The 24,796-nt window shown below is 49.1% G+C and overlaps 1 protein-coding gene and 1 long non-coding RNA gene across 2 annotated transcripts in view; one reads left to right on the top strand and one right to left on the bottom strand.

The window, feature by feature from the left end:
- Nucleotides 1–5,395: 5,395 nt before the first annotated feature.
- On the bottom strand, nucleotides 5,396–9,271 carry LOC114809224. The gene is made up of 2 exons (XR_003756999.1): nucleotides 9,211–9,271; nucleotides 5,396–6,261 (listed from the first exon to the last, which is right to left on the bottom strand). It is a non-coding gene; the product is annotated as an uncharacterized LOC114809224 (long non-coding RNA).
- Nucleotides 9,272–9,721: 450 nt separating this feature from the next.
- The window catches only part of RSPO3 (R-spondin 3), a 71,445-nt gene continuing 56,370 nt past the window's right edge, over nucleotides 9,722–24,796 (top strand). Inside the window, exon 1 of the mRNA XM_039914594.1 lies at nucleotides 9,722–9,944. Coding sequence (XP_039770528.1) covers nucleotides 9,848–9,944 — 97 coding nt within the window. The 5' untranslated portion in view covers nucleotides 9,722–9,847. The remainder of the gene's footprint in view (nucleotides 9,945–24,796) is intronic.

Genomic DNA, 24,796 nt, shown 5'->3' with positions numbered 1-24,796 from the left:
GAGGAGGAGAATTTATCAATGGGAGAAAAGAATCGTAGGAATGGAAAAGTTACCCTCAAAAATAGACAATAGAGGAATAATAATGAATAATAATCTTTAAGCATGTACTACCTGTCGAGAGCTGGGGTAGTTACAGTACACTCAGTAGTTACAATACACTCAGATCAGACACGGTCTCTGTCCCACATAGGGCTCACAATCTAATGTGGGTGGGAGAACAGATTAACAGATTAACCCCCATTTAACAGATGAGGGAACTGAGGCACAGAGAAGTTAAGGTCACACAGCAGGCAAGTAAGGGGCCAGGATTAGAACCCAGGTCTTCTGATTCCGCATCCTGAGTTCTTTTCATTGGGTCACCCTTTTTCTAAATAATACTTCAATCGATAAGCCCGTATTGTCAGCACCGCTCTTGGCAATTAATAAGCGGGCATTTTCTTTCAGTGGGTAAGAGGTAGTTGCGTCTCTACGGGATCCATGGATCTTAGTGAAATCAACTGAATTGTGCATAATTTAAAAACAAATCTGAATGAGGAAACACATATTCTAGCCTACGAACCCTGATTCCTGGAATCCTGGGGGAGTTACAGAAACAGCTCAAATCACCACAGGATCGTGTCTACGCGTTTGTGGGAACTTGCAGAGGTTCAGAGAATTGGTGGAAAATCGGGAAAGGGTCAACGAGGGCCAATGTTTGAAAAAGAAAAAGACAAAACACCCTGAGAAAGACAGGCTTGATTAGTAAGACACTGATTAAACATAGCCTTCTAAACTGAACTTGTATCCCTGCAAAAATTCCAGAACAGACCCATCAAGAAAAATAATCTACAGACACGTTGAGGAGAATAAGGTCCTGGGTGACGAATTGCATGGCTGTGCCCATGAACAAGTGCTGTCAGACTAATCCAATTTCCTTCTATCTAGGCCTGATGTCTTGGGAGGGTTGGGAAATTGAATATGTGTCAGATATAATCTCTCCTGATTTTAGCTAAGGTCCTCATCCAATCCTACAGAATACACTCATCAGTAAACAGGGCTAGACCTGTTATCAGGTGGACTCTATGAGTACTTGGTAGGCCATATGAGTGGCTCTAAGAAGATCAGAGTCATTGTGGATGGGAGGAAGAAAGGAGAAATATCCGTACAGTCTTCCTCGGGGCATTATTTATTGCTGGTGATCTCTCTGGTATGTCAACACCTGGGGAATCAATAGATTTGAACACGGTATGGAATAACTGACTTTGTTGGATTTGTTTGAAGGTCAGCAACTTTAATTGACGTGTAGATTAGTTATCGAAAAGAAAATGAACGACAATAATTATTGCCATTGTTCTTGTCTGTCTCCCCCGATTAGACTGTAAGCCCGTCAAAGGGCAGGGACTGTATCTGTTACCGATTTGTACATTCCAACCGCTTAGTACAGTGCTCTGCACATTGTAAGCGCTCAGTAAATACTACTGAATGAATGAATGAAATAATGTTTAAAATGATCCAACACCATAGAGGCCAGAATGAGAATTGAAAGGAATGGGGTTCTGGTCTGAGGGAACATTCTGAATTGCCTGGAATTCAATGATGGGGGATTTATTCCAGAATTCCTTTCCCTGTACTCCAGAATATCAGTCCTTCTGGGACCCTCTATAGACGCCCAGAGGGTAGGAAATCTTGTGTTTTCCTTGGTTCCATTTTCAGAATTACACCATGTCCTTATAGACAAACTAGATAATCTTGGGGGCCTAGAATTAGAGAGATTCCCTTTGAGGAAAAACTCACACCGTGGGTGTATATCCCCTTTCCAACAGTTGCCTTCTCTGCCTTTCACAGATCCACAGGATAAATCAGTCTCGCACAGGCTCTTCGACATTAACTCCTACTGCTGTGTTCAGCCTACAGCACACAGAACTTGGTAGGCTTTGAGAGCTGTCTGACCTCACTCAGTTCAGCAGTGTTGTAAAGGTTGGAAGCCGAGCAAAGAATGTTTCATCGCCTGCGTCTTTAAACTCTGATCATATCGCGGATATGAGCATCCTTCAAGAATGTCTGGGATATTGCGGAGGGTTCACCAAGCGTCTGGAATTTCGAAGCTGTTCTTTTTAGACAAGGTCCTCTCCACCCACTGTCAAATATCCAGTGTCAGTTTTAGAAACAAGGTCAAAGGTGTCTGGAAAGGAAAAAAGAGCCCAGAGTTTGGAATGTTTTCCTCCTTGTAGGACACCGGGCTATCTCTAACCTGACTTGAGTGCCTCCCGCACTTAACTTTCCTTGTTCCAAAAGTTAGCAGTTTTCATCTTTTTTTCTTGCTCTGATGAATTTCAGCATAGAAACTGGAATTATATCATTTTGCTTTAATCACCCCCTCTCCCCAGTCCCAGCTCTCCTGAAGACAGAGAGTCCCTCATTGAACTTTTGATTTTGAAAGAAAGATTTTTTTCTGTATAACTATATCCTCCCAAATCAAAACTCTGGATTCCAACAACTCGTTTCATTTGCATTTGTTTTCAACATCCCGTGACCCCTTCCTCCCCCAATCCCTCCACTGGCCCCCACTCCCCACCACGCCAGTTAAATTTCCGGATTAATAATTATAGTATTTGTTAAGCACCTACTATATGCCAAGCACTGTTCTAAGCGCTGGGGTAGATACAAGGTAATCAGGTTGTTCCAAGTGGGGTTCACAGTCTTAATCCTGGCTCTGCCACTTGTCAGCTGTGTGACTTTGGGCTAGTCACTTAACTTCTCTGTGCCTTAGTTCCCTCATCTGGAAAACGGGGATGAAGACTGTGACCCTGATGACCCTGTATCTACCCCCGTGCTTAGAACAGTGCTCTGCACATAGTAAGCGCTTAACAGATACCAACATTATTAACATTACTAATCCCCATTTTACAGATGAGGTAAATGAGGCACAGAGTGGTTCAGCGACTTGCCCAAGGTCACACAGCAGACTGTTGCTGCCGGTCCGAAGGCATTTCAATCAACAAAAAAAAAATCAAGGTTACCTTCTCTGAAGTGTTCCGTTTGAATTGTATCTTGCTGAAAACCCCAGGACTTCCAAATCCTTTTGGAGAGGGCCACAGAGTCTGTTTTCCCTACTGGTGGCTCCTGATCAGTTATAGAATTTGAGGATTTCAGCATGGGAAAGAACCTCAATGGGCCAGGGGTGGTCTTCTGTCCCCTTGCCGGGTTTGGCATCAGACCGTCATCCTGAGAACAGGGGCCCTTGAGGTGATTAGTCTTCGGGAAAGAAGGTCATAGTGGCCAGTTTGTGGAGCCTTCCAATTGCTACCTGTTTGTGGCTTTTGGCATGGCTGGACTCTTCCCCTGGAGCAGAAAAGCCAATGATGACAGATGTCTCTCTATCTCTGGGGGCTGGTCCTGAAAGGGGGAGTCTCCCTGCTCCTAGTCCACTTCATCCCCCCCATCATCTTTGACCCGGGAACCCTCCATGTGATGTCTAAAATTTCTATAGCATTTTCATTTTTCCAAAATGCATTCATGGCCGTTAGCCCATTTCATCCACACAACATTTCTGTGAGATAGGAAGAGACAAGTGTTGTTATCCCCATTTTACAGATGAGGGAACTGATGCCCATAGAGGCTACTCTGTAACCTGCCCCAAGTCAAGACTTCTAGACTGCAAGCTCGTCCTGTAGACTGAAAGCTTGTTAGGGGTAGGGAACCTGTCTATTAATTATCTCTCAAACACTTAGTACAGTGTTCTGCACACTGTAAGCACTCAGTAAACACCATTGATTAAAGTCAAACAGTAAGCCCGATGACAGAGCCGGGATTTAGAAGCCAGGTCTGCCAGATCCCAGATCCATTCTCTTTCCATTAGACCGATCCTGCCATGAATTTACATCTACGGCTGTGGTAGGGTTCGGGAGAGCTATCGTTCCCATGTGCTTCTCCAACCCAGTCCAACTCTTCCCGTTATTTTTTGTTCATGCCGAAGTCTCCTCCGCTTCTCTGAGCCTCAAGGCGGACCTCTTCTCCAGGAATGGCTCTAGGAAAGGGGAGCTGAAGCAGCTCAGTTCCCATGAGGAGGATCCCGCGGCCAGGGTTGCACCAGCAAACCTGCTGAATCATTAACCTAAACAAAACCATATGGAACGGCCGGCCATTAGCAAGCATCACCCTCCCCCCCCCGCCCCCGACGCCCCCCACCACCTTGCCAGCGACACACAGTTCACAACGAGCCACAGGAACTGGATGATTGGCAGAGCTAGTGAACCACGGTGTTGCTCCCAGAGAAACGGGCAGCCAGCCTTGACCACTGACCTCTACAGGATGAACCAGAAGATGATGATAACATCGCCTCCCACTATGGATCCCCGACAAGGAGAGAGCCAAGGAAGAAATTCCTCCTGACTCCTTAACCGGGAAAAGAACTAAACTATTAGAAGATCCCCTAAATCCCCGGTCTTCCCCGAAAATATCTACAGGAGAGAGGGGGAGTCATTCAGTCAGTCAATCGCATTTATTGAGCACCTACTGTGTGCGGCGCACTGTACTGAGTCTTGGGAGAGTCCACTATAACAATAAACAGACACATTCCCTGCCCACGAAGAGCTTACAGTGCAGAGGGGGACACAGACATTAATAGAAATAAATAAATTACAGATATGTACAGAAGTGCTGAGCCAGTGGGGGCAGATTACACAAAGGAACGTTCTCTGAGCCAACGGGATGAGTCTTGGCTGGAGGATGGGCTCATCCCCCGCCATCCCTTTCCCCCACACCCCCTGCCCGGCCCCCTCCACCCGCCCACCCCTCTGCCTAGCCCCCAACCTCACTGGAATTGGGAGGGCATATCTTTGGTCAACCAGCCTTTCTAAAGTCACACACGCGGGCCATCTTCCTTGCATCCAAATGCTACGTGGCTAATAACAAACATTAGATGCTTAAGCAGTACACACTCGTGAAGATTACCGGCAACTCCACTGCAGGCTCAGCCCAGGATTCTGTCTCACAGACAACCAGGACAGTTGCCATTTTGGAAACCCATCCTCATAATCAGGGATAGACCCTTCACCAGTCTTAACTTTCCTTAACTTTCCCCTTGCCCCTGCTGGTTTGGGGATGAAGCAGATCTAAAACTGCTTTATCCTAGTTGATTCATGTCCGGAGTCAGGAGGCTACTGAGAAACTGGACATCTAGGGAGGTCAAACCATTCTGCTTCAAGAGAAGAGATTTCCAGTATTCCCCTGCCAAGCAAGTAGTTTGCTACGTGATGATATGCTCCGGCCTGTCACTAATTGGCCAGATCTCAAACCTTAGACTGTTACCATGATGGGCCTACTTCACTGTTAAAAGCTTACTTGGAGTAAAAGAAAATCTATTTCTAAGGAAAGCACGGCTGCTCCCTCCTCCCTGCTTTCTTAAAGGCAGGAATCGATATCCCAAAGACTTTAATTTCCTCCTTTTCCTTATCCCATTCGATCACATTTACCAACAGTGCAGCTTTCCCGCTCTTGCCCCTCATTCCCTGCAAGTAAACCCTTACGGGACCTCCGGGTTCCACTGGCTTTCATCGGCTGGATAATAAGATTTCTCATGCTCTCGGCGGTGCGGTATGGGTTTCCCTGGGCGTCTTCTGTGCGGCGGGGCTTCTGCAATTCTGAAACTCCCACTCTCGCCGGTTAGCCCCCGGGATCTCCAGACTCAACGGCTCAAATCCTGTCAAGAAGGAGGCTACTCAGCACCAGAACCCAGAGGTCTCTCCTCTCCCCTGACCCACTCCAGACACTCACGCTACCGCTCTCTGTGTCTAAGTCTTCCCTGGTCCCTTCCGTCTCCTTCCGCTTATTGCTATGGGAATTTCCATCTCTTTCCGCTTACTGCCTTGGGAGTTCAACAATGTGACAATCATTGTCTCTCTATGATGTCACTACAGCTGGGAATCAAAAGGGCCCGTTACCGTCTTGTGTAGGGGAAGGGAGATCCGGGTTCAGGGTGCCACAACCTACAGTCTCCCAAGGCTTCTTGTCTCATTTTGCTTTGAGACCCATCTCCGGTTTCCTTCTGCTGGCCACCGCCTTTCCGTCACGATCTCCCCCTCCTCTCCGGGGCTGTGGGTTCACTGCAGAAACACCGCAGGCCACCGCACCGGGTGATGCCCCCGTCCGCTCCGACCGTGACGGACCCGTCCCCCTTAGCGGGCTCGGGCGTGAGTCTGTGGCCAGCGGGAACGCTCGCGTGCGGCTGCAGAGACGAATGGCACGATGTTGCACAAAGTAGGCGTGCGACGCTTCCACATGCTGCAGGAACAGATGGGGGAGAACGGGGCCAGGCCGGGCAAGTCAACACACACTTAATAGTATGGTAACATGGATCACGAAAAAGTTATTCTAAAGCACAGTGTCAAGAGAGAAAGAATACACCCGCCGTTTATTTAATGTTTTCCTTATGTTTCCTTGGAATAGCATTTATTTTTTGACATAATTTTCCTGACCACTGGATCTGGCAGTCCTTCCTTCCAAGCGGCCTCGCCGGGGTCCCCCCCCCCAGAGAAGGCAACCGAGCTCCCCACTCCTGCTGTGGCCTGGCCACTGATTTACACACACCCTGAACCCTGTAAATGTCCTCCCAGCAAATGCTCAATGGCTAAATACCCTACCTTTCCCCCGGATTTGGGTCCCTGAGGCAGTGCACCATATTACATCCCTCTGGAAATCCCATGCCTCCCAGGCCACTCAGGTATTTTTTTTTTTTTCAAAGGGAACCTCCTGCTGCCCTTCTAATCCCTGAAACTTTTATGGGACAGCTATTCCAGATTGGAGCTGTTAAATCTGAGAGGCAAGGAGAAGGCAAACAAGGGCCTCACAGAAAGGCAGAAGATCCCTCCACCTCATTAGGAGTCATGATTTAGGAACATTCAGGGAATCGATCCTATTTAGAGTGTGTCCCTCCCCCTTCAGAAAGGTAACCTTTCTGATTTTCAGGTGTCATGAAAGGAAAATATCCTAAGAATGCAGAGGGAAGAGGGAGAGAAATATATTCTCAGCTAGGAGAGTGAAAATATTTCCACAAATTGGGGAAAGTGTCCTTGAAATATTCTGAATAATGTTGTATGGAGTTCTGCTTTCAGGAAATGTCCCCAAGTTATTCAGAGGAAAGCATGTTTTCTGCCTACCTTGGCAAACAGGATGCACTCTGGAATGTCGGGGGGGGGCCGGGGGGGATGCATAATATTCCATATTTTGGTAAACAGAAAGCACTGCCTCTCTACACATTCTATGTTTTGTCAACTTGACAGGAATGCAGATTCCATGCTGGGCTCCTTACTGCTGCCTAGCCTTAATCGGGGAGATGTGTGTGTGAGTGTGTTTGTGTGTGTGTGTGTGTGTGTGTGAGTGTGTGTGTGTGCGTGGTGGGGCTGGGGTGGAGGGGGGTGGAGGAAGCCTTCCCGCTCAGGAGATATTAGATGCCAGGTACATCTAGCTACACTATCCGTCCCAGGGGACCACAGCAATTTTCACCCCTACAGGTGGGTCAGAAAGGGGTTGGCTCTCGCTCCCCTGTGGATATAGCAGCTAATATAATAATAATAATAATGTTGGCATTTGTTAAGCGCTTACTATGTGCAGAGCACTGTTCTAAGCGCCGGGAGAGATACAGGGTCATCAGGTCGTCCCACGTGAGGCTTACGGGTAATCCCCATTTTACAGATGAGGGAACTGAGGCACAGAGAAGTTAAGTGACTCGTCCACAGTCACGCAGCTGACAAGTGGCAGAGCTGGGAATCGAACCCATGGACCTTCGAATCCCAAGCCCAGGCTCTTTCCACCGAGCCACGCTGCTTCTCTGTTATTCTCTCTATTATGGCCTGACCAGGAACGGGGAGAGCAGGAGCTGGAGGGAGGCAGAGACGATGACTCAGAAGAAGAGAGAGGCTGAGGAAGAGAAACAGTGAACGAGAAAGTGAGCGAGAATCAAAAGGTGGGTGGGTAGAGAAAGTAGTGGTAAGGGGAGGAGACAACGAGAGGGAGAGACTTCAGGGAGGGAGAAATTGACCCGCCCTAGCTAGGGTGACTTTCTGGGAAATGGGTTTTGACGCTTTCTTTCCAAGTCCTCAATCAGTTGGGCAGAGGAGTTGGCAGAAGAGAGAGCTTGGCAGGGCGCGGGACCCCAAGTCCCACCCCATCCGCAGCCCCCGGAGTCGGGCAGAAGAGGGGTGGACAGCTCCGCACCCCTGCACCCCTGCAGGCAACCCTTTCTCTGTGCCTCCCCCAACTCCATGGGGGACCCCGGGGGCAGAGAGGTGGCAGAGGGGGACAGCTCAAGGAGACAGAAAGGCCGTCGTGGGAGCCCATCTCCTCCTTTTCCGCCGCCCCTGGGGGAGGTGGGGGGTCTGCAGACCTTCGAGAACCACCTCTTCCCAAACTGTCTCCCGGCCCTGCGCTCCTAGACCGAACCCTTCCCTCCCGAGAGACTGAAAGAGAGGGGAGGGGGGAAAAGGGGGAAAAAGAGAAAAGAGAAATGGGAAGGGACTGGGGGAGGATATCTAGGAGGACTTTTCCCTGGGAGGGGGCTTCCCCACGACTTTCCTAGCTTCCCAGAAGGGATCCCTGGGGACGATTTACTCCCCGCCAGACCGGGCAGGGGAGACAGCGGCTATTACTCCCCGTCTCTCACTCGAACGCTCCAAAAAGAACGTTTTGGGAAAGGACATAGTTCCCGGGCAGGGGGTGGGCGAAGGGAGGGAGGGGAGCTCGCTGGCAGGGGGGGATCCCAGGAAAAAGGGAAGCGAGGGGAAGAATCGGGGAGGGGGTGAGCGGCCGGGGCACCCACCAATCTCTCCCGGGGCGCACCCCCCAAAGAGGGGATTAGCTCCCCGCCCGCTATTCCCGGATCCTCCTGGATTTTTCCCTCGTCTCTCACGGCACTCCAGAGGGGAGGGGACCCACGCCTCTGACCCCCAGGTCCCGCTGCGCCCCTCCCCTTCAGCCCCTTCCTCCTCCCCCGAGCCCTCCGGTCCTTTTCCGGCTGCCGGGGCCCTCCCGCAGATGGAAGTTTTTGGGGTTGGCACTCCGGGGCTGCGTCTTTCCCCTTCCCCTTGGCCGGGCCCCCCGCCCCCGAGGGTCGCAGCGGAGAGGTCCTGAGTGCCACCGGGGGCTGCAGGGGCCGTGGCCGAGGTGCTGAAGGCCCCCTCCTCCCCCCGACACATCTCCACCGGCCCCCCTCGGCCCAGGCGCGCACCATGCTACCTGCAGCAGCCGCCTCCCTGGGGTGCCAGCTGGCCTCCTCCTCCTTCTCCTCCTTCTCCTCCTCCTCCTTCTCCTCCTCCTCCTCTTCCTTCTCCTCCTCCCTCCGACCCCCGTCCCGACCCGGGGCCCGCTGGCCTGAGAGACCCGCCCCGGGCCCTGGCTCGGGCCATCCCAAAGCGCAATAATCCAATCCTCCTCCCGCCCCATCCATCCCCTCCTCCCCACCCCCCACTTCTCTCCACCTCCCCCACCCGCCCCCTCTCCTTCCCCACCAGCACCACCATCATCATCATCACTACCATCATCATCATCCCCCCGCGGCGGCTGGGGCAGGGGCGAAGGGGAGCATTTCCCCCACCCTCCCAACCCCCTTCCCCACCCCCGCCCCCCATCCCCATCTCTCCCGTTGGAGCTGAGTGGCCAAGTGGTTTCTCCCGCTCGCCTCTGTCTGGGTCACACCAAGACCTGCCCAACACACACCCCCACCCCCCCCCCCCCACACTACACACACACACACACACAACACACCCACCCACCCACAGACGCACGCAGCCCCGCACAGGCACACACGCGCGCAAAGGCAGGAGGAAAAGAAGACGAAAGAGAAGAAGACGAAGGAACGCCTTACCGGGTTACTATGCACTTGCGACTGATTTCTTGGTTTTTTATCATTTTGAACTTTATGGAATACATCGGCAGCCAGAACGCCCCCCGGGGAAGGCGACAGCGGAGAAGTAAGTGGATTTTTATTCCGGTTTAAGGACCGTCCGCGCCCCCCCATCCCCATCCCTCCCTCCCTCCCTCTCTCTTTCTCTGAGTGTGTGTGTCTGTCTCTCTCTCTGTCTCTCTCTGCTGTTCACCTGTCCGGCTGGCCCTAGGGAAAAGAGGGGGGCTTCCTCCTTTGATTTTCCCAACGCTCCCAATCCATCCCTTGCAGCAGAGACAACGGCGGAAGAGTCAAAGAGACGTTTTCTTTAGGGCAGCTGACAAGCCGTTCTTAGGCTAGGATTGTCTTTCCCCACCGGTGGAGGGGGACTTGGGACGGTCAAGACGCCCACCGCCACGCTCTCTTTCCCCTTCCCCAATTCTCAGCCCAGCCCGGCTTGGCCCCCTCTGCCGGGACAACTCTCTGTCCCCGGAGAGTCATCTTCCTGGCTCTCCCCCGGGACACCCGCTCTGCAGGGAGGGGGAGATGAGGGGAGGCTTTTAAAGACCCTCAGGTTGCTTCTCCAGGGTGCCTCCACCCCCTACCCCTCTGCTGGGTCCGGGGGAGGGGCAGGTGGAGGGGGAGAGAGGAGCCGGGGTTCTCCACCCGTCCCCCCTGCTCTCTGCTCGGAGGGGAAACTGAGCGAGCCGGGCCGGTCCTGCGCAGGGCTGGTCCCGGACAGATGGGCAGGGATTGTCTCTATCTGTTGCCGAATTGCCCGTTCCAAGCGCTTAGTACAGTGCTCCGCGCGTAGGAAGCGCTCGATAAATACGATTGGATGAATGAATGACAGGGCTGGTCCCGGACAGGGCTGGGGGAGCGGATGGATAGGATGGCTCTCGGTTCTTCTTCATGCTCATTGACGTCCCCCTCATTCATCCACCCAGGAGCTCACATCCACCCGCCCGTATCCACCCATGCACACACCAGCGCACGTTTCCAAGTGGGCATCCTTACTATTCATACATACTCGGATATCCCACTCACTCACACCCACCCACCCACCCACATTATCCTCTCCAGCCCAACGGAGTCGCAGTCACCTGGCTCACTTAACGGGCAGAGCATCCTTCCCCGTTCCCAGCCCAACCTGCAGGAAAAAACGGGCTCAAGGCAGGACGCGTCTCCAATCCCGTCCTCCAACACTTCTGGTCTTCTTGTAGAGGTAAATCCCAGTAAATGTCAGGACCCTCGCCCCTCCACCCCTTCTGACAGCCTTAGCCGGAGATGACGGGGGCTAGTTGGCCAGGTTGGATTCGAAGGGAAGGATGGAGACCTTTTGGGGGAAGTGTCTCCTCCCCGAGGGAAGGGTCTGTCCTGAGTTTCTAAGTAAAGGATTTGCAGAGACAACCCTTACCCCTAAAACCTCACCCTTCTTCCTTCCCCTCGAGCCCCGTCTCTCCTCCAGGACCTGGGCGGGCGAGCGGGCAGATTGGGGGCGGTTGGCTTTCAAACCGAAGTTCAGAGATCCTCTGGCATCCCGGCTTGGGTCTCTCCCCCCTCCCCATCCCTCCCGTGCCGTTGCCCTGAAAGCCCCCTTTGTATGCCGGGCCCGAGGAAAGACAAGGTTTGATTCACCTCAAAACCCTTGAAAAAAACACGAACTTCAGTGGGCCGGGCCAGAGAGCCGGGGGCTTCCCCCTGGTCCCCCCCTCCCCCTACGGCTGCGATGCCTCAGAGGGGGGGGCGGAGGGGAGTTAAACATGTCAGGGGCATCCGATTTATTATCCCCCGGCCCTCAATGGTTTGTATTATTTCCCCGCCTTCCCCCAACCCGGGCCGGACCTCTTGGGGGAGGCTCCCTCTTGGAGGAGGCGGCTTCGGGAGAGATCTGGGCGCCCCTTCCCATCCTCATTCCCTCCATATGCCCTTCCCCTCATCACAGCTCCTCTCTCCCAGGCCATCCATCTCCGTCCACCTAAAGGCTACCTCCAGCCCGGCTAGCCCTCTCCGACCACCCCTGCCACCCCCGGACTCTCCATCCTCCTCCCCACATCTGTCCATCATCCGCATCTGTCTACCCCCCACACCTAGACACAGCTCTCCTCCCCCGCCCCCTCCCATTCCCTCCTCCGATCTACCCCCCTCTACCCTCTGGTTAACCCCTCCCCCCTCCCCCGAACCCATCGATCAATCGATAGCATTTATGGATGATGATGGTATTTGTTAAGCCCTTCCTACGTGCCAAGCACTGTTCTGAGCGTTGGGGTAGACGCAAGGCGATCAGGTTGTCCCACGTGGGGCTCACAGTCTTCATCCCCATTTTACAGACGAGGCTCAGAGAAGTTCAGTGACCTGCCCACTTATTATGATGATTTATGGAGCGCTTAACTCTGCGCGGAGCACTGTACTAACCTCCCAGACGGTCATCCCGCCCCGGCCTGAGAAGGTTCATTCATTTATTCAATAGTACTTATTGAACCTTTAGCAGAGCACTCTACTAAGCGTTTGGAATGTACAACGCGGCAGCAGATAGAGACAGTCCCTGCCCAAAAAAGACCCCTGGGGAGGACGGGTTGGGGAGAAGAGCTAGCAGAATAGTTGCGCTACTGGCCGCCTCTCCCACCCCTAAACAGCCTCCCCCCAAAAGACTTGGTCTGAAAGGAGGCATGGGACTTTTCGGGACACTGTACCCAATGTTCACCCTGAGGAAAGAGTCTGCCCAGAATTTCCAAGTAAAGGATTTGGGGGATAACTCTTACCCTTATAACCTCCTCCTTCCTCCTCCTCCTTGCTCCCCCTCTCTCTTCCCAACCCTAACCCTCCCCCCCCCAAAAAAAACCCCTCTTGGATCTGAGAGGAGGGATGGAGTCTTTTTAGGGGCACTGTTTCCAGTGTTCCCCCTGAGGGAAGAGTCTATCCAGAGTTTCTAAATAAAGGATCGGGGGATAACTCTTCCCCCCCCCCCCATAACCTCATCCTTCCTCCTTCCCCTTGCGACCCCTCTTTCCTCCCACCCCTAAACAGCCCCCCTCAAAACTTAGAGTTTGGCCTTGGGGGCCCTTTTGGTGGAGCGGGGAGAACAGGTGAGAGTTTGGAAGAGGGTCCCCCTTCCCCTTAAGGGAGCCTTTTTTCTTTACTTTCTTTTTCTGGGTGGGGGGGGGGGGATGGGAACGGGGGTGGTTTCGAGGTGTGGGGTGAAGGGGCATCAGAGAGCACCCCTTACCCCTCAAAGCCCCCCCCCCCGCCCCCGCTCTCAGAGGCGTCGGATCCCCGCGCGACGACCGCGCTCTTGGAGAGGACCGGCCTGCGCCAATTCTGGGGGAGGGGCGACCCCTTGTGTCGACGGAGGCAGAGAAGAGACCGCCTGCCGACAGGTGCCAGCCCGAACTCAGCCGCCGGGGCCTCGCCGCCTGCTTTCCCCTGGGCCCCACTCAGCAGCCCAGACCCCCCACCACGCCCCTTGCAGAGGGAGGGCGCACCTAGCCCCCCCGCGACAGGGCCACCACGTCCCCATGGTCCAAGAATCCCTCTGAAAGCATCCCTCTCTTCCCTCCACTCTCCTCCCGGACGCGGTGGACTTATTCTTTGGACGAAGGAGCCCGAAGAAGTTGAATTAAACGGGGGAGTTGGGGAGAAGGGGCCCATCTAGTCTTTCTAAAGCAGGTGGAGCGATCGTCAGGATCACATCAGACCCATTTCTCTTTTGGACGCGACCAGCCTTGAGGAGAGACGTCTGGGGGGCTGGTGGAAAAGCAAGAATCAGAATCAGCCTTTCTTCAATTTGGGATGTCCTCGCGGGGCCGGCCCTTGCCTTTACTCCTTGCTAAAAAAAAAAAATCACTCCATCCAGAACCCCCTCCTTTCCCAAATTAAGGCCGAGGCCTTATTATCGAGACGATAACCCGAATTTCCACACGGCGATACCAAACGTTTAAAAAGAGAGAGAGAATTAAAAGGTGATTAAATTAACTTCTAAATCCATAGGAAAATAACAGGAATTTCTCCCAAGGGAAAACCACTGTCTCGGGAATTGAATTGGTTCTTCTTCACCCGAAAATCCTTCTTTCTGATTACCTTGTATATAGAACAGTGTCAGTTTAGCAATGCTTGCGAACTAGGGCCGAAAAGGCAGATCTGCGACTGTTTCTATGCCTCCGCTGAATCTCCGATATGCCCCAAATCTCTATGTGGTTTTTTTTTCCTTTTGGAGGGTGCTAATTTTATTTTCTCTGAAAATCTTGTGAACGTTTCCCGCTCCTGAAGCCGCTTCCAGTTTTTTGCCAGAAAAAGTGATTTACCGAGGGAGGCAAGTGCATCACTTTCTGGGGAAAGTACATTCTTTTTGGTGGAAAATCCTTGTACAGATTGCATAATCGTTTTATGAATTGAGGCCACATAACCAAGCCCATATGCAGGCAAGCAACATCTGAAGACAACAATCAAATGACAGTAAATGGCACAGACTCTCTTACCACCATTCTTAGCACCAGTTCTCGAATTCTCCACAGATTAATATCACCTTCTGCTTATCACTTTAGCACGGTGACGATGATAATGCCTCTTCAATTTCAAATTTAGGTAGATTGATGAGGAATAGAAAATGAATATGAAACCGCCCTTGTGTCAACATTTCTACGTGTGAAATAGAGAAATTTCCATTTGCATCCAGAGAAACTTTGTTGAAATATTCTCCCATCTAAAGTTTCCCTTCCGGATAAGATTCACCATCTCATTTCCCAAGCATATGCTTCGAACTTATATCACTATCCCCTGACAACTCAATTTGTGTTAGTTGTACCTCTATTTTTATGTACATATTCAAAGGTTAAAGAAGAACTTGAGATCGAGCTTCAGAGAAAATGCCTAAAATGTAGTTATTCAAATGTTCAATCATCCAACAAAGTATCATGTTTTTAGGACAGGGGCCTAACAGTTGTTTTTTTCCCCCCTCAGAATTCACCCCCAAATCTTACCATCGGGAATTAATTCTGTTGAAAAGATGAACTCTAATAGTTAAGCTAAGTATTTCAAAATCAGCTTTTCCAACTAATCAATTTTCTTCTATCCAAAGTTTACATTTTGGTTCCCAACCCCTTCCCCCTCCCTCCCCTTCCATCACATCAAAATATCCTTTTTCCAAATAGTGCATTCTTGAAATACCACCAGTGTGGCTATTGAGTTTCACAAAATGAAAGAGTCAACTTTAGTTACCATTAGGAAAACAATATTCCGTTTTGAGACCTGGTGAGAATCATGTAAGACAGTGTGTTGAAATTGTATACGCAGTTCTCCGTGGACCGTCTCTTTGCCTGACACTGCATTCTACCCTGACATATTTTTGCTAACCTAACTTTCATTTCCCGCAAGATGCTGAAGACTAATTTTCAGTTGCCCGAAGTGTCTATGTGTGTGTGTGTGTGTGTGTGTGTGTGGTTTTTGGTTTGTTTTTTTTTTACTTTTTGGGGGTTTGGAGAAAGAATGTGCATCCCTCCTTCTGTGGTTTGTCTGCAGTATTTCAAGTGATAACATCATCATTCAACTGACTATGTGTTGGAGGGTTGGTAAGTTGATAGGTGATTTAAATTGTTTTGATTCATGACCTTGCAATCACACCTTAGCACAATCAAATAGCCTGAAAACAAAACCTGCTGCTCCTCACGCCTTCATTTGTTTAGCTCATAGGATCTTCCTCCTTAGGAATATTACCAGCATTTTTATTCCGACAGTCTTTCAGCGTTATTGGGAAGAATGGAATGTTCCATTTTCAAAAATGGTAGGGGTAAGGGAACACAAGATCCATATTTTTAACCTCTGGGAGCCTTGGAGAACTAGGAAATCCCATTTTCTGCTTCATGGTGTTTGAAATCATATTTTCTTACAAAATACCTGCATCTATTTCACATAAGAAAAGCTTGAAATAATTTCTAAAAATCAATTTAAGGAGCACGATTGCTTTGCAGGTGCTTCTAATCTGATAAGGGCGTTTTTGTTTTCTTGGTAATCTTGGCACAAGATGGAGTCACCATCTGCTATTTCCACAGGGAATTTCTCAGAGAATTACTTAGGAAAAATTCAATCGTGCAAATGCAGGCAATCGTCCCAAATTTTCTCAAGACAATGAAGTTTTCTTAGGTTTTTTAACTTTTGTATATTACCTTTTATTCAAATGGGTAGGAGTTCGGTAGGAATGTTACGTTTCCAGTGTCCAAACCTAGCCCAGACTGAGAGCCGGGACGGCAAGCCGCTCTAATGAAGGATTGAGAGGATAGTTGAACCATACTGATGACAAGTCACGGACAAAAAAATAAAATCTAGACCTTCTGAGTTCCAGTCAGCATCTTACCCACTAGTTCCATTTCATTTCCATTTTGAATGTATTGGGATTGGTTAAGAAAGCTAAATGTTGCTAGTGAAAATCATTGTAGAGCTAGTCACAAAGGACAATTAACTGTGGTTCGCCATCTAGTACCTTGGCTATTTAATGATCCGTCCTCAGAATATCATTTCTTACTATTTTTTTTCATATATATCCGAAACCATTGTGATAGAGTGAGCATTTCAACCTTCTAAATCAGAGCCAGAGTAAGATCACAACTGCAGCTTGATAATTCCCCCTGTACTGGGAAAAAAAAATGTATTCTTAGGCAAGAGGTCTCTAATGAACACTAAGGGAAAGATTAGGGTCACTGAGGAAAAACTGGGTGCTGTTGGATAGTCCATCCTAATCCTAGGAGTGGATTTCCTCTAGACTGCAAGCTCATCTTTTAGACTGTAAGCTTGTTATGAGCAGGGGATGTGTCTTTTAATTCTCTTGTACTATCCCAAGCGCTTCATTCAGTACTCTGCACATAGTAAGTGCTCAGTAAATACCAGTGATTGCTTGATTGAGGAAAATATATGATTCCTGCCAATGTCCCACTAGCATCACCATAGAAGGCAGAGTCTGCAAATGGATGGATTCCAGAAATGACACATTTATTCACCAAAATACTTAGGGTAACAACTGGGAACAGATGACTCTCGAAGTTGGCGGCGAAGTTGAACTGAAAGCACTGTAGAAGAGTTTAGCCTAGATTCGGGGCAAGGATTCATCTAGATTCCTCTAGACTGTAAAGTCCTGGTGGGCAGGCAATGTGTCTACCAACTCTGTTGTTATTCACTCTCCCAAGTACTTGCCTGTCTACTTGTTTTGTTGTCTGTCTCCCCCTTCTAGACTGAGAGCCCGTTGTTGGGTAGGGGTTGTCTCTACCTATTGCCAAATTGTACTTTCCAAGCTCTTAGTTCAGTGCTCTGCACACAGGAAGCGCTCAATAAATACAATTGAATGAATGAATGAATACTTAATGCAGTGCTCTGCACCCAGAAAGTGTTCAATAAATGCCCCTAATTGATTGATTTACCTAGAGCAATGGAATTTTCATCCTTGCTTCCAGTAAGCACAGGTATTTAATCCTCTGCAGTAGACAGGCAGCCAGACTCCCAACTTTCCTTTCAATTCCCACTTCCATTCCACAGAGGGTCACTGGACAGTTTCTGCCTCTTCCATTGCCTGAGGTTCCATTTGAGAATTCCAGTGACACATCCTACTCAAATGGGAATCACCTCCGTGCTGCTTTTTCATCCCAAAACATCTTCAGAATTCCCCGGAATCTCCCACGAATGCATAGTCCACTCCTAGTTGCTCACGGTTCACCAAACCTTGACCCGGAGTCACGTTTATAAAACGATAGAATTTGAGATCTGCATTTTTGGGAAAATGTGGTTTCCTTTACATCGGGTCAACAAGTGGACAGGAAAATGAGCACTCATTTCCCTTGAAGTTCTGTGGCCTGCGGCGCCCTCTGAAGTGGAGTCCTATATGGGGTGAATTCCTGAGGGACCGGTCTGGCTTGGTCGTGAGTCTGGGACCCATCTCTCCCCCATCCAGACCCACGAAGGGATCCATTCCAGGCCTGGAACTCCAACAGTGACAAGCTCACGTCTGGGTTGGGGTGAAGTTGTGGGTGGGCAAGTCCCCGCAGTTGGACCTTAGCACAGCTGGGGCTGGTATTTGCTCAGCAAAGGCACGGGGTGGTCATGCATGCCTGATCCTTTTGCTCAGCTACAGTGGTGTGCGGTCATTACATCTGCTGTGTCTGCCAGGACCTGCCACACCTCCCTTCCTCCACTTAGTCAGAGGAAGACCAAAAGAAGCAGTGTGGTCTAGTGGAAAGAGTATGGGTCTTGGAACAGAGCGTTAAAGTATGTCGTCAGCCGGAGCTGTTTAGATTGGACCCTGGGGTTCGTAGGGAAGCCCAAGATATCGTGGGTGGGAATCAGGGCTGTCCTTATATGGGTCAAGACAAACTAGCCACTGCGGGGCCACCCATCCCTAGGGAGGGGAAGAAAGCGATATGTCAGTCAATCATATTTACTGAGTGCTTACTGTATGCAGAGCACTGTACTAAATTCTTGGGAGAGCACAACGTAACAACAGACACATTCCCGGCCCAAGGTGAGCTTACGGTCTAGAGAGAGGAGACACAGACATCAATATAAACCAATTCCAGATATGTCCATAAGTGGCTGAAAGAGGGGAAAGAAGAAAGGGAGCAAGCCAGGGCGACGCAGAAGGGAGGAGAATAAGAGGACAAGGGGGGAAGCGGCTTCATCAGGGAAGACCTCTTGGAGGAGATGTGTCTTCAAGAAGGCTTGGAGGACGGGAGAGTTAGTTGTCTGTTGGATTTGAGGAGGGAGAGCATTCCAGGTCAGAGGCAGGACACGGTCAAGGGGTCGGCGGCAAGACTGAGGCACAGTGAGAAGCACTGTGAGAAGCACATTAGAGGAACAAAGTGTGTGGGCTGGGTTGTAGTAGGAGAGTAGCGAGATGAGGTAGGAGGGGGCAAACGGATTGAATGCTTTAAATCCAACGTGGAGGAGTTTTTGTTTGATGAGGAGGGGGGTAGGCAACCACTGGAGTTTTTTAAGGAGGGGGGTGATGTGTCCTGAACTTTTTTGTAGAAAAATGATCTGGGCAGTAGAGTGAAGTATGGATTGGAGTGGGGAGAGACTGGAGGTGGGTAGGTCAGTAAAGAGATTGATGCGGACTCCAGGCGGGATAGAATGAGTGAGTGCATGAACGTGGTAGCATGGAGAGGAAAGGGCGGATTTTAGTGGTGTTGTGAAGGTGGGACCGACAGGATTTGGTGAAGGATCGAATATGTGGGTTGAACGAGAGAGAAGCGTCAAGGACAACGGCAAGGTTACGGGCCTGTGAGAAAGGAAGGACGGCGGTGCCAACTACAGAGTTGCGGAAGTCGGGATGAGGTCAGGGTTTGGGTGGGAAGATGAGCACTGCTCCTTAAGCAGATGTACCTGCCAGGTTCTAATCCTGGCTCTGCCAACTTGTCCGCTGGGTGATCTTGGGCAGGTCACTTAAACTTTTCTGCGCCTCAGTTTCCTCAATTGTAAAATGGGAATTCTCCCTCATACTTAGACTGTGACCCTCATGTGGGACAAGTTTATTTGGAATCTATCACAGTGCTTAGTACAGTGCGTGGCATATAGTAAGCACTTAACTACCACAACGATTACACCGAGCCTATTACCCTGTGGTTCACAACCTGACTTGGCCCACATCAGCTGATTCATTATGGGCTGGACAGATCTGCATTGGGGCAGGGAGGGGAGGGATTCCTTAAAACCATGGGGCTGGTTCACTCTTCCCTGAAAGAGCCCTGATAATAATGGAGTAAGGAGACAGGAGGGAGGAAAGAGCTAACCAAGGTTTTATTTTTGTCTGTTTTTGTTTTACTGGTATAGTTAAGCACTTACTTTGTATCTAGCACTGTTCTAAGCACTGGGACGGATGTAAATCAATCAGGTCAGCCATGGTCCCCATCCCATGTGGGGCTCACAGTCTAATTAGGAGGGAGAACAGGGACTGAATCCCCATTTTACAATCGAGGAAACTGAGGCACAAAAGAAGTTTAGTGACTTGCTCAAGGTCACACGGCAGACAAGTGGCAGAGCCGAGATTAGAATCCAGCAGGTACATCTGCCTCCCAGTATAGTGATTCTCTTTCTTATATAGCTTTTTTCCCCTTCCTTGGGATGGATGGTCCCTTACTGGTCATTTTGCCCTGACCCATTTGAAGACAGCCCTGATTTCCATCCAGTATAATTTGGGCTTTCCTGCCAATCGCCGAGTCCCATCTAAACAACTCAGGCTGATGACACTTTTTAACTCTTGTTTCCAAGAGAAATCTGGATGAGCTGATCAGGGTCACATTGGGCTGGTGGCGGCAGAAGGAGGTACCAGGCAGCCCTGAGGGTGAGGTGACGACGACTCAACGACCAGTTCACTGGGCCCTTGGGAATAATTATGGCTGAGCGGATGCCAAAGTTGTTCATTCTTCTTTGCCCTCAGGATTGGTGCAGCTGTTGTCAGGTTTGAGGGACGGATGGCAAGACAATGCTTCTTGGTTATGCAGTAATAATAATAACAATGATAACAGTAATTGTGGAATTTGTTAAGTGCTTACCATGTATCAAGCACTGTTCTAAGCATTTGGGTAGATATAAGTTAATCTGACTGGATGCAGTTCCTGTCCCTTGTGGAGCCTCAGAGGCCAAGTAGGAGGGAGAACAGGTAATATATCCCCATTTTAATCAATCAAGCAATCAATCATATTTATTGAGCACTTACTGAATGCAGAGCACTGTTCTAAGACACTGGGACAGTACAATATAACACTATAACCGATTTGGTGGACACATTCCCTGCCCAATTTTACAGATGAAGAAACTGAGGGATGGAGAGGTTAAGTGACTTGCCCAAGGTCACACAGCAGACAAGGGCTGGACTAGGGATTAGAACCCTCTAACTTCCAGGTCCGTGCTCTTTCCATTAGGCCACGGGTGCGTCTCACAGTAGAGTGTGACAGATCCCAGACCACCCTGTACTAACACTGAGATGCTTTTTTAGGTTTGTGATTGCTGAATTCCCTATTGGTTATAATTTTTATAATTAGAGGAGACCAGCATAGAACTTGTAAGAGCCCACTGAACTCCTGGGACATATATCTTGTCCCAGTAGAAACAACCCAGGGAAGCAGCGTGGCCTAGCATTCAGGCCTGGGAATCAGAGGACCTGAGTCCTAATTCCAGCTCTGCCACTTACTTTCTGTATGACCCTGGGCAAGTCACTGAACTTCTCTGTATACCAGTTTCTTCACCTGTAAACTGGGGATTCAATACCTGTTCTCCCTTCTACCTTAGAATGTAAAACCTGGTTGGGGCAGGGACTGTGTCCAACCTGAATGCCTTGTACAGTATTTGGCACACAGAAAAGAGCTTAACAAACACCACAGTTCTTTTGAATTCCACTATTCCAGGACTATCTGCTCCAGGACTTAGTATAGTGCTTGGTTTATAGTAACCATTTAACACATACTATTATTATTACTACTATTATTATTCTTACTATTATTAACTGAGAATATTTTATAGAGAAGCAAGGATGCTGAAACAAGAAAATCTATCACTGTCTTAGTCAAAGCATTAAAAATCACGGATCATCACAACCGAAGAAAAACAGCTAATTCACTGTTCCCTTTATCCGGAAAGCCTATCTTCATCTGAGACTAATTCGGTCTGGTAATTTATGCTAGTGTTTGCCTCAGGCCAGAAGAGTAACTTTCCATCAAAGCTGTCCTCTCAGCGGAGTTGATAGGGTCTCTAATTTACTAGTCACTGTTGTAAATGGGAAGCTGTTGGAAACAATGCCAGTTTCACTAGAATCAGGCCTCTGGGGTTGAGATAAGAGATGAGGTAGCAGTCACTCCTGACAAACAGCGGTCTAGAGAATAGAGACCTCTAAGACAGAGCCCCATTACTTATTTATGGAGCATTGTTTACGCAAGTGACATTTTGTGGCAAGAAAAGACTGATAGAGATCAGACTCCATGAAAGAGTAGGAGTCAAAGACCAAGAGCACGTACTAAGCCTGCTAGTGTGTTTAACAGATGCAGGTTTTACAGAAGGGGAGCATTTTGAAGGAGACTTGGGTGGGGTGAGCTTGTAGCTACAGCAGACGTAGGAGGAGCAAGAGAAGAAAAACAGACTATTATGAATATGGGCAAGAGGAAGAGAACCCTCCAGAGAAGACAGCAAGTAATATCTGCTGCCTGAAAATCCAGTTTATTAAGGGAAAACGACTACTTCGCCTTGCCTCTTGCCCAGGAGAAAGATAATATTGCTTGGCCGAGCCCTTCTTTCTCAGAAAATAGATGAGTTACAGCCTCCCAGAGAACGGGAAGAAAGGTCAAGCCACTTTTATCGTTCCACCGTTCCAGCCTTCCCGGATCATTCGCCATCCTACTGGGTCCGATCGGTTCTAGGGGAACTACTAGAGCAACGACCGTTCTATGCTAAGCTTCTGTGAGGTTGATTGGGCCGTCAGACATCGGGTGCCAATTTTTCGATCTGGGTGTTGGGTTGAAAAGAGGGGTGAGGCTTCTAGAGGGCAGCCGGATAGGGTTTGGGAGTAATCGGCATCATTTAAAGAGCTCTCGTAACAGAAAGATCTGATTTGAAATTCTTGAGAAAGAGCATGGCCTAGTGGAAAGAGCGTGGGAGCACAGGCCGGGAAAACGGAGGACCATAACCTGATCCTGAGACTCTGCCACTTGCCTTGGGTAAATCACTTAACATCCGGTTGTCTCAGTTTCCTCATATGTAAAATGTAGATTAAATCCTTATTCTCCCTCCTACTTAAGACAGTGAGTCTCACATGGAACAGGAATTGACTTCAACTCGATTATCGTATCTCTGCCCCAGCCCTAAGTACAGCGCTTGGCAGTGCTCAGGGGGGAAACAGAACTGCTTAATGGTTAGAGCACAGGCCTAGGAGTCAGAAGGAGCTGGGTTCTAATCCTGGTTTTTCCACGTCTGCCATCTGACCTTGGGCGACTCATTTAAATTCTCTGTGCCTCAGTTCCCTCATCTATAAAATGGACATTAAGAGTGTGAGCCCCATGTGGGACAGGGACTGTGTCCAACCTGAATAATTTGCATCTATCCCAGTGCTTAAAACAGAACTTGGCAAATAGTAAGAGCTTATCAAGTACCATAATAATAATACTTATATTAGTGCTTTACAACTACAATTATTATTACTATTATTGTTATTATTATTAGCTCTTTTCGGTCCTGCTCAATTTAGCTCTCAGGTCTTGGTGGAGTCCAGAGAGGAACAAGACTGGGGGGTCAGTTGGGTCAGCTGTGGGAGGAAAAAATGGCTTCTTCCCCAAGCTGGAAACCCAAGCGAAAAACACCCCCTTTGTTTCATCACTTTTGTTTGAGAGGTAAGAGATGGTCATCCTTGGTATTTTATTCCAGTGCATCTTTCATTGGATGGTCATACTTTCCAACTTGCTGAATTTGCAGTGATGACAGTACAGTGCCAAGCGTTTAGCGAAGTGTTCTGTACTCAGTAATTACCATTCATTCATTTTATTTTAATTGTATTTATTGAGTGCTTATTGTGTGCATAGGACTGTATTAAGAGCTTGGGAGAGTACGGTATAACAATAAACTGACACATTCCCTGCCCACAATGATGGATGTTCAAGGTAAATCCATCCGAAGGCCAACTCTCTTTGGTGGTGGGTGGCATAAGAGCATCTCATACTTCTAACGCTTATTTCCCAACCACCAAATATAGAACCATGCACACAGTTGGAGCACCATTTAGAATGGCCTTAGTGGTCTTTGAGGCAGAGGACCTTGGTTCTAATCCCAGGATCACCACTTAATAATAATAATAATAATTATGGCAATTGTTAAGCACTATGTGCCGGGCACTGTACTAAGCGCTGTGGTGGATACAAGCAAATTGGGTTGGACAGAGTCACTGTCCCACGTGGGGCTCACAGTTTCAACCCCCATTTTACAGATGAGGAAACTGAGGCCCAGAGAAGTGAAGTGACTTGTCCCAGGTAACACAGCAGACAAATGGCAGAGACGGGATTAGAACCCAAGACCCAGTGCTCTATCCACTAAGCCATACTGCTTCACTTATATGCTATGTGAACTTGATCAAGTCACTTAACTTCTCTGAGCCTCATCTGTAAAATGGGGACTCAGACTGTGAACTCCATGTGGAAAGGGACTGTGTCCAATCTGACTAGCTTGTATCTAACCCACTGCTTAGAACAGTGCTGGGTGCATTGTAAGTGCTTAACACTCACATACTGTTAAAAAAAAAAACACCCCCCAAAAAACAAAAAACAAACCAAAACAACCAAAAAAAAAAAAAAACCCCACACATACTGGGCACCTAGAGAGAGGTCTGCACACAGCAGCTTTTCAGTAAAGTGCTCCACTTCAGTAAAGTGGAGAAGCAGCGTGGCTCAGTGGAAAGAGCATGGGCTTTGGAGTCAGGGCTCATGAGTTCGAATCCCAGCTCTGCCACTTGTCGGCTGTAAAATGGGGATTAAGACTGTGAGCCCCACGTGGGACGACCTGATTCCCCTATGTCTACCCCAGCGTTTAGAACAGTGCTCGGCACATAGTAAGCGCTTAACAAATACCAACATTATTATTATTATTATTATTGTAGATCCTCAGTATTCTGCACACATCAGTAGTAATAGCAGCTCACTGTGGGAAGGGATCATGTCTACCGACTCTTCTGGACTGTACTCTTCCAAGAGTTTAGTATAACGTTCTACATACAATAAATACAGGGCTCAATAAAGACAACTGACTGATTCATTTAGCCCCTATTTTCTACAACATGGTGCTTAGGAAGTACTGAATAAAGACATGGCGTGTTGCCTGCCCACAGAGATCTTTACCCTGTAGGTGTTCTGTCCAACTACTGATGAGGATGATGAGGATGAAGATGATGGTTGATACCCACCAGCCAGGGAACTGTTCTGGCCAAGTGTGGTT

This window comes from Ornithorhynchus anatinus, chromosome 2 (assembly GCF_004115215.2).
Source record: "Ornithorhynchus anatinus isolate Pmale09 chromosome 2, mOrnAna1.pri.v4, whole genome shotgun sequence".
NCBI lineage: Eukaryota > Metazoa > Chordata > Mammalia > Monotremata > Ornithorhynchidae > Ornithorhynchus > Ornithorhynchus anatinus.
Note: the sequence above shows the minus strand (reverse complement) of the source record. Positions and strands in the feature narration are given on the sequence as shown.